Source organism: Melopsittacus undulatus, chromosome 17 (genome assembly GCF_012275295.1).
Source record: "Melopsittacus undulatus isolate bMelUnd1 chromosome 17, bMelUnd1.mat.Z, whole genome shotgun sequence".
In the NCBI taxonomy this organism is placed as follows: Eukaryota; Metazoa; Chordata; class Aves; order Psittaciformes; family Psittaculidae; genus Melopsittacus; species Melopsittacus undulatus.
Genome location: NC_047543.1, coordinates 3,203,213 through 3,213,313, shown reverse-complemented (window position 1 = coordinate 3,213,313; position 10,101 = coordinate 3,203,213). Strand labels below are relative to the sequence as shown.

At 53.4% G+C, this 10,101-nt stretch overlaps 1 protein-coding gene across 1 annotated transcript; it reads right to left on the bottom strand.

Moving 5' to 3' along the window:
* Positions 1 to 1,771: 1,771 nt before the first annotated feature.
* On the bottom strand, positions 1,772 to 4,387 carry LOC106023615 (SKI/DACH domain-containing protein 1-like). The gene has a single exon (XM_034070178.1). The coding sequence runs from the start codon at positions 3,980 to 3,982 to the stop codon at positions 1,877 to 1,879; it is 2,106 nt and encodes a 701-aa protein (XP_033926069.1). The 5' UTR covers positions 3,983 to 4,387; the 3' UTR covers positions 1,772 to 1,876.
* Positions 4,388 to 10,101: the final 5,714 nt, after the last annotated feature.

Below are 10,101 nucleotides of genomic sequence, written 5' to 3'. Positions count from 1 at the left end.
CTCCATGTCCCTTCCTAAGTTGGGGGGATGCGGAGACACACCCCCCCCCGATTTGCCTTATTCATGGGTGCGAACTCCCCAAAATCGGCTTTTCTCCCCCCACCCACCCCCCCCCCCAGGATTGGGGGTTTTGGGGTGATTTTTTTGGTGAGGTCCTCGGCGATAAAACCTGAATATTTGGGGGGAGCCGAACCCCCTTTTCTGCATGGGAGGAGCTGGGGGGGGGGGGGAGATAAACTAAAACCCGCAGTTAACCAAAAGAAGCCTCTAAAAACCCAAGTCAAACAAACATGGCTTTCAACAATTCCCATCTCCAAGAAAAACAGCGATTAACAGAGACAAAATACGCTTTGACCTCAAAAATGTCTTTTTCCTCTCCCCACCACCCTCCCCCCCCCTTTTTTTTACTCATTGATAGAATTAAACCAAAAAACAACCAAATCAAGCCGGGCCAGGCCCGATCGGGATCTTTCCTATTACATCCTGCGATGATTCTCCTTGGCCTCCCCTTTCCTTTCCAGGGAAAGACACTGGAAAGGGAATTTTATATTATTATTATTATATATTATAATTATTATTATTATTGTTGTTAATTATAGTTTTCGGGGAGCCAACTTTTGGAGGAAAACAATAGAAATTCCCGAGCGGGCGTTAAGCGATTCTCGGCCGTGGGCTGCGTATATTTTCTGTTGCAAAGAACGGAGGGAAAAATAACCCACATCCCCCTCAATAAAAAATAAAAGAAGGGAAAAAAGGGAACCCCCCCACACACCAGCTTTGATTTCCCAAACCAGAGCGGACTTCAGAGAGCCCGTAGGGCTTTGATGCCAAAGCGGGGTGGAAATCACATCAGGAATAGTCAAAAGGGCCTGTTACAAAGCCACTGGTTCGCGAGGAAAGTTAAACTGGGATATGGTTTCCTCCGCGGAGGAGAGGCATTCCCCCCGCATTCCTCCCCGCATTCCGCTCCGGAGCTCGGCCGGGATCAAATTGTCCATCTGTCCCTTCCTGCCAAGGCTCCGGATCCGGTTTCTTGGGGGGGGGGGGAGGGAAGGTTTTCCAAACGCTGCCCTCGGGCTACTGGGCTGAAACCCGGTAAAACCTCCCTTTTCCTGCTCAGTTTTCATCCTTAATTTTCCTTTCTTTTCTCTAACATAGCCGCAGCAGTTTCAAATCACTTCCTCTCCAAGAATCCCGGTTTAACAAACTGAATTTCCTGCTCAAGTCCTTTTTTCCCCTTTCTCATCTCTCAAACAGACAGAAATCATCTCACACACACACACCCCCCGCTGTAACGCCGTGATTTGGAATCGCTGCTCCCGATTTCCCGGGACTATCCCAAGCGGACGCCGCTGCCCGTGCTCGGGGCCATCGTTATTGCCCTCAGTTTGTCATTATTAATAGTTTAATCCGATGCATTTATGCAGGAAAAGGGAGAAATTGGATCTTTTCTCTCCCGGGTTTAACCGGGCGGCCCCTTCCTCCTCTCTCAGCTCCGCGGTTCATCCCAAATCCCATCGCCGGGAATACCCTCCCCACCGAGAGGTTGGGGAAGGGAGGTGCGAGGGGATCCATGGCCACCCCCGGGGGTTTAGTTTCATCCTTAAAGGAAACCAACACCGGACGCCAGCGTTTACACGGCCACAAAAATATCGCATCTCCCACACGACCAGAGCGGAGCCCCCGAAACTCTCCCGCACCCTGCGGCCTCCCCCGGGCAGCCCCCCCGCCCCCGGGGCCGGGACCCCCGCTCCCGGGGCTCGGTGGGACGAGGGGGTTGCTCTCAAACAACCCCCGGCCCGGACCCTCTCCCCAGGGCCCCCCCACCGCTTGCATCTCTCGCCCGTTAACCTTTCCTCCGGGCCGGGCGCTGTCCTTAGAGATCCTCCAAGCTACAGCCCCGGAACTTGAGGCTGGGGGGCACGGGAATGGCGTTACCCCCCAAATGCCAGCTCCACAGCGGGTGAGTTTTGGAGAGAGCCCAAGAGTTTTTGCCCCCCAGAGAAGAGGCAGGACACAAGTCCCCATCTTCCCCCACGACCAGGGAGGGAATACAAGGGAAGTTGCCCATGAGGCTGAAGGAATTCCGAGGCGGGGCCGGCCCGGCGTTGCCGAGGCGTTTGCAAGGAGCGTTTCCCTTCCTGGCGTTCCTCCGCGGAGCCTTCCGTGCCCCCCCCTTGGCGGAGCCCCGTTGCCTCTCCCCGCCGGTGCCGCGGGCAGGGCGGCTGCGTTTGCCGCTCCCCTCCGTGCTGCCCCTCGCTGCCCGGTTCACCGGGGCACCGGGGCTCCCGAGCCGTTTGCAGCCGGTGGGGGGGAGCTCTGCAGCTCTGCCGGGCTCCGGCCTCCCTCCCTGCCGCAAACTTTTCCCGTCCAGGTTGAAGCCTTTGGCGTAACACCACAGCTTGGACTGCCGGATCAGCCGATCGAAGTGCTCCCGACGGGGCTCCCCCACATCCCCGGGGGGCACCGGGTGGGGCCCCCCCGCCAGGTCCGGTACCGAGGCCGGGGCCGGCTCCGGGGCAGGCGCTCGCCCGGGTAAAGCTCCGCTTGGCCGCTCCGCCTGCTCACCGGGGCCTAACGAGGCTCCATTGTTCGAGGCATCTTTGTGCAAATCCTCCCCTTTGGCGCAGGGCTCCGCATCCCCAAAGCCTCCCTCCTTTTGTTGCGGATCCCCCCCAGGGGTGCTGCTCGGGGAGGGAGGGGGGGAGGAGGAGGAGGAGATGGAAGAGAAGGAGGAGGAGGAAGGGGAGGCCTCCTGCTTTGCGTACAGCTCCGGCTGGGCCCCCGAGCTCAGGGCTGGAGCCGGGCTTAAACTTTCCAAAGTTGATGCTCGCAAAGTCCTGGCCCAGAGCTGCTGCGAGAGGAAGAGGAGGCTGGGGTCAGGCCGCAGGGCTTTGCCCGCCCCCGGGAGAGGGGGCTCCACGGGGCGCTCCTCACCCAGGGGCTCCCGGGGGGGCTGCGGTGGGAAGCGCGGCAGAGCCGCCTGCCTGTACCGGGTGCTCTGCACCGAGTCCCCGCTGCACAGCGAGCTGCTCTCCGACTCCGAGGAGCTGCCTTCCTCGCTGCTGCACGAGCTGTCCCCTTCCTCCTCCTCCTCCTCTTCTTCCTCCTCCTCCTCTTCCGACGAGTCGCTGGAGGTGGCGGGGCTGGACCCGCCGAAGTCCAGGCTGGAGTCTGAGTCGCTGGAGTAACCGGCGGAGGTTCCCTGCCTCTTGGAACAGGGGAACGCGGTGGAACGGCCTTTCCCGGGGGCTGCGGGACCCCCACCAGCCGGGAAGAGCCGCTCTGCGCAGCAGGGCCCCCGCTTGCGTGGGGCTGGGGGCGCAGGGGGGGGCGCAGAGCCTCGGGGGCAGCTGGGCAGGACCCCGGCAAAGAGCCCCCCGGCCCGGCCAGCCAGCCCGCAGCCCCGCCGGCCCCGGGGGGGCTCCTCGCCGGCGGGGAGGGTCCGGTGGAAGGGCTGCGGCAGCAGCGGGGCCGGGGCCGACGGCCCGCAGCAGCCCCCGGCTCTGCAGGGCGGCAGCAGAGGGGGCCGGGGACAGGGAAAGAGCCCCCCCGGGGCCGGCAGCAGCAGCTGCTCCCTCCTCTTGCTCTTCCTTTTCCTCTTCCTCCTCCGCGGGCCGAGGCTCTTGCAGGAGGTGCAGAGAGCCTCCAGGTCCGCCTTGGAGATGAGCGAGCATTTCACGGCGCGGGTGGGCACGGAGTTGATGGCTTTGAGGGTCCGGAGCTCCTTGAGATCGCAGCGTCGGCTCTTGATCTTTAAGGTTTCCATCTTCTTGCTGATGGTGGTCCTGGGGATATCCTTAAACAGGTCGCTGAGGACCTGGGCCAAAGCAAACATCTGGGTGCCATTGATCTGTAAGTATCCCAAGTTTATCCCTTCGATTTCTTGATAGCCGGCATGAAAATCCCCCGGCCTGGCTTCCCCATTGTAATCCATGGTGGCTGGAACAATTCCGAAGGTCCCTTCGCAGGTCAGGAACATTTTGCAAGGAGCATTTACTTTGTCTCTTTCAAAGGGGGCATTGAAAATAAGGACATATTTGTTTCCACTCCCTGATCACACACATCCCTACCCCTCGCAGAGGTGGGGGCGAGGGGGGTGGTGGAAATAAAAGCCAAAGCAGTCGATCTCCCTTTCAAACGCTCCAGTCAATGGGTTGCAACATCTTCCGAACACCCAGTTCCTCCGCCTGCACCGGGGCTCGCCTCCTCGTCTTCCCCCTCCCCAGCCAAAAACAAAAAGGAAGAAAAAGAAAGAAGTCAAACATTGTGTGTGTGTGTGTGTGTCCCCCACCCGCGGCCGCGCACCCCACCTTCCCCTGCAGAAATAATTTGGGAAGGGGGGGAAAGAATCAACAAGCGCAGCCCCCCCTGCGCTGTGCAACCCCCTGAGGTGCTTAAGCAAACAAAGCTCCCGATGGGGTGTGCGTGTGTGTGTGGAGGGGGGGGAAATATGGAGGCGGGGGGAGCCCCGGGGCTCCGCGCGGTCCCCACCTTCCCCGCTCTCCGCACTCGCGGCCCCGCCGCCGGTACCGTATATTCTAAGGGAACACCCCGCCGGGCCGGCCCCGCCACCCGCCACCCGATTGGGCGTTCCGGGCCCGTGATGTCATAAACCCCAACATTTCACACGCACACCCCCCGCGCAAAACCTGCGCAAACCCCGCGCAGCCCCGCTCCCGGCCGTGCCCGCCGATCCCGACCCCGCGCACACAATGGAAGCCGCTTCCTTGGCTTCTTTTTTTCCCCCTTTAAAATATATATATATTAAAATTTACTCTTTCCGCTGTATTTCGAGGTGACGGCTGCGCGGGCGCCTCCGCTTTGTTTCCGCGGTTTAGCTGGGCTTTTTTTTTCCACGTAGGGTTTTACGAGCCGTTGCTGCGCCTTCCCAAATCTGCCCCGATTCCTCTGGGATGGGTGTGTGTACGTATAGATTTAATAAAGCGTAAAAGATCCGGCTCTAAGCGAGTTGTTCACAACGATTGACTCCGCAACAATTCATCCTTCAACCTTCAATGCTTATTAATTGCCCATTACTGTATTTATTAGCTGGCATGAGCGGGGTATCCACAATAACATCGGTAGCATGTGCGAATAAAAGCAATGCGAAGATATTTATATCCCTTTTTACTCACACACGTTCTTTATTCACTCCGTATCTTTTTTTCCTTGCAAACTATTTCCTTCAAAAATAATAATAAAAAAAGAAAATTAAGGAAAAATATTATTATTAATAATAATAAAAATTCTTTTGCATGGATTTGAGCTGCTTAACTTTATTTCAAACTTTAAGTCCCAAGATTTCGATTCCTTCGGTGGTTGCTGACTCGCTCCCGCCCTTCCAAACCAGCCGCTGTTTTCCCAAAAGCAGAGCTGCGGATTTCCTTCCCCAAAGTGGGGGAAAAAAGGGGGGAAAAAGCCACCCCCCCACCACCCCCCTCTCTCTTCCTTTCACCCTCACCCTGCCCGGAGCTCCATTGTCCCGGCCCCTCGATTCCTTTCTAAACCTGGAGCTCCTTGAGCGCAGGGAGCGGAGCCGCGGAGGCCGGGCCGAGGGGTTTCAGTCGCTGCTCAGGGGGCTAATTTTGGGGAAACAGTTACCTCGGAAACCTTTCGGGGGGGAGGGAAGGGAAGGGGAAGCTCCGCCGTGCACGCTGCGCCCTTCCTCGCAAGCCTCCTCTGCCTCCCACATGAGAAGTCGCTTTCAGCCCTCCTCCGCCTTCTCTTTCTTGCGGTTCGGATGGCAAAATCGGAGTAATTTGATAATAATAATTTGTTAAACCCGATGTACAAATCAACCGCAAAGGATCCCGATTTAGAAACAATCCCGGAGGAGGAGGAGGAAGCGCATTCCTGAGTATGCCTGTAAAAAAAATTCAAACTCACTCCACCATCGCCTTTAATTCAGAGCCGAGATCACCTGATTTGCTTTTACCTTGGATGGGAGGAGAACCCCCGATGCCAACATGGGTGCTGCTTGGGGAGAGGGGGGGGAAATCACTGCCAGGGCTCCCTGCTCCCCAACACCCATGGGTGCACCTCTCCTCAAATGCTTGGCCTTGCTGCTGGAAGAGAATCCCCCTTTTTAATTCCCTGCGTTAAAACCACCACATTTCACCCCCGTTTTCCACAAGCGAGAGTTTCCTGTGAGTAAAGGTCTCCCGGCCAACACAAACACCAAATTCCTCTTTGTTTGGGCAGAGGGGAGGGGGAAAACTTCGCGCTGGACGGAAAGTGGCCGGTTAGGGGATACTGCAGCTCCTGCGAGGGGCCACAGAAAGTCCTGCCTTGCAGCCAGCCTGGAGCTTCCCTTCGCAAATATAGGGAAGATCCTGGGTATTTTTCTTTCCACATAAAGCCAGAGCCATTTTACCTATAGGCTGAGCTTTGCTCCGTGCCAGACTGGAGGAGGGGAGCGAGGGGCCGGACCTGGCCTGGAATATCCCCAGCCGATGGGGCTGATGTAGTTCAGGGATTGGGAAAGGGGGAGCTGGTGGAGAAAATGTAAACCCCAGCAGCACAAGAAGCTCTTCTGATCACTTGTAGGGCTTTAGTGGGACGCCTGGAGCCCCCCAAGTGCCGACTGGGAAGCAGGGCTCGGAGGCCACATGCAGCCGAATATATGGATATGTCATTTCCCAGGAAAGCGCCAGCAATAGGAGCATAAATCGGCAATATTTTGGCTATGGATGTAGTTCAGTGGAGGGGTGTGTGCCTTGATGTCACTATATGGTCCCAGACAACCTAACATGGGCCTAGAGATACTTTACAAACCTGTGTACATATATAAATACCCATATATATATATATGCACCCATATATATACATGGGGAGGGTACTCGCAGGCAGCAAATGCATGTTGGCTACACCAGCAGCCCCCTGTGTTCCTGCTGTCCCTGCTACGTCCCCTGTTGCCCACACCACAGGACCCCCTTTTGTATGGGGCTGGGGACAGTGTCCCTTCCCCAGCCACTCCATGTGTGTATGGATAAATGACCTGCTCCGTCTGCAGTGCACAGGGCTTTTACACCTCTCATGTTTGTCATTAGGGTGGCTGCAGGCCTGGTGTGGTAATGGCCATGGAACAGGCTGCTCCATGGGTCCCACATGTGGGCTGGGGGCTGTGTTGGGGTAGAATAGAGCTGCTCTGGGCCTCAGTGGTGCGGGTCTAGGAAATGGGCACAGCCAGGAGAGCTGCCAGCATCCGGATCTGTGTATCTGTTCATCATCTGCACATCTATGCATCTATGTATATGTGTATCTATACAGCTGTAGATCTATACATCTGTGTATCTGTACATCTGTAAATCTGTGTATCTGTGGTTTGAGTATCTGTACACTTGTATATCCATGTATCTGTTCATCTATTTGTGTATCTGTATATCTATATATATGTATCTGTGTATCTACATATCTGTACATCTGTATGTTTGTGTATTTTTATAACTGCATATTTGTGTATTTTAATTTTTATATATCTATGTATCTGGGTATTTGTCTGTTTGTGTATTTTTATATCTGTGAATCTCTGTATCTATGTATCTGCATATCTGTACATTTGTAAAACTGAGTATCTGTGTATATGTATATCTGTGTATTTGTATATAGAATCATAGAATAGTTAGGGTTTTGTGGATCTGTCTATCTATCTATCTATCATCTATCTATGTATCTGTGTTAAGTGTGTATATGTGAATCTATTTATTTGCCCCTCAGCCCAGCTACTCCTCCGAAGGGCACAGAGGGGGTTCCAAACCCCCCCAGGTCAGAGGACAAGAACCATAGGGGGAATCTCCATGCGAATCTTCACCCATGAGGCACCCCCAGGAGATTCCTCTCTCATACCTGTCCGGGCTGGTTGTTTCTGCAGGAAGCAATGGAAGTCAGCAGGGTGGAGCTTCCCATGGGATTTCCACGTTGGTTTCTGGGTGCCTTGCTTTGTTTGACGTGGTGCAAGGACCTCAGTGCTTGAGGAGGGAAAAAGCACCCCCAGAATCCCTCATATGTTTGGGCTGAGCTATTTGGAGGCAGCTTTTGGGGCCAGAGTCCCCTGTGTGGGCTGTGCTGGGTATACATGGAAGGGGGCTGCTCTGGCAGCCCAAATCCCAGGGGCAGCTCTTCAGGTCCAACATCCCTGGCAGGGAGCAAGTGAGGGGGGATCCTGTTGGAAAAGCAGGTTCCAGCAGGAAAAGAGGGGAGATGCTGCTGGTGGGAGCTGGGGTGAGGACAGAGAGAGGGCAGGGAATGGGCAGGCAAGGATTTGCAGCAACACTTTGGGAGGATACATCGGATTTCCCATGGAAAAAAAAAGTGATCAGAAATGAGTATTGCCCAAAATCACCCAAAAATATGGTGGCCAAAATGATGCCAAGACCCCTCCATGCACAGATCTCTAAAGCAAGGAGCAGAGTAGACCCCTTTCAGCAGTTCCCACTTAGAAACCTGCATGGAGAGGCTGCAATTTCCCACTTTCCTTCTGTTATAGAGCCAGGATGGGTCCAGTGCTCCCGTTGGGATGGAAAAGCCAGAGCTGAGGGGTGTTTTCAAGGGAAAATATAGAAATCCTGGGTTTTTTCCCCCTTTAGTTTTAAGCAGTCGGTAACAGACCTGCAGGCAGCCCAGCACCAGGCACCAGTTACAACCCCGAATATTTGGCTCGGAGGCCGTTCCTCCTGACAGGCACTTAAACTGTCCAGCGGGAAAATATTCCTACAAATCACTCTGTGCACTGGATTTTTACACATCCCAGGGACATTTTCCAGGCTGCAGGAGGGAGCTGGGGAAGCAGATCCAAACCCCACCACCCCAGCCTGCAGGATGGACAGGCCGGGGGGGGGAATAACCCCTCCTTCATCTTGGGCTGGTGGGTGCCTTTGTGATGCTCACCCTGCTTCGGGACCCACCTTCCTGCTGCCAGCAGCCCAGGACTGCTAAAATGCTCTCAGAGACACTCAAAGGCAGAGAAAGTACCTTTCATTCACACAGGATGGGTTATATTCAGGTTTTCTTCCTTGTTTTTCAAGGTATCTTTCTTATTTGTCAAGATTTTGCTCTTATTCAATATTCCTCTCTTATTTTTCCGTATTTCCCTCTAATTCTTCAAGACATATCCCTTATTTTTCAAGATTCCTCTAATTTTCCAAGATTGCTTCCTTAGTTTTCAAGATTTTTGTCATCTCCTAAGATTTCCTTAAATTTTTATGATTTCTCGCTTATCTTTCCGTATTCACCTCATTTTCCAATATCTCTTCCTTATTTCTTGCTATTTCTCTCTTACTTTTCAAACTCTCTCATTTTTCAGGTTTTATTTCGTATTCTTCAAGTTTTCACTCTTATTTTTCAATATTTCTTTTTTTATTTTTCACCATGTCTCTTATATTTTTCAGGGTTTCTTATTTTTAAAGATGTCTTTCTTGTTTTCCAGCATTTCTCTCTTACATTTCAAGATTTCTTTCTTCTTTTTCCAGAGTTTCTTATTCTTCAACATATCTCTTATTTTCCCAAGTTCCTCTCTATATTTTCCCAATATTTCTTTCTTATTTCCCAATATTTCTTCTTTTCCAAGATTTCTCTCTTATTTCTCAAGATTCCGCTTTTATTTTCCATGGTTTCCTCCTCTCTTCTCCATCCCCACTTCGTGCGTAACACTCAATGCAACCCCTGAAAACCCCCCTCTCTGTTCTCAATCTGAACTCCAAGCACATTGAATCACCAATAAACAGGATTTTAATAAATCCCACAGCTCCTAAATGAATATTTGGATCTATGGACTCATTAATTCTCCTACTGAGAGGAGGAAAAGCAGGGGCTGAGGACACAGCAGCGAGCGGAGCTGTGCAGGGCCGGGTTGGGATCGTTTGCAGTGGGGATGCACTGATATTAGTAGATACTTGATTCTTTTCAGATTCCTTTCCCTTTAGGTGCTCCCCCGGTGCAAACAAAAGCAGCATTTAGTGACAATTTATAAAGAGGCAAATCCCCCTCCTCTCCCTTTTGTTTCAAAATACAAAGACAGAAAAGTGGGGTTAGTTTGAAAATAGGCTCAGGCAGGGGCCAGCCCTGCTGCCGGTCCCTTCTCCCACTGAAACCACACAAGTT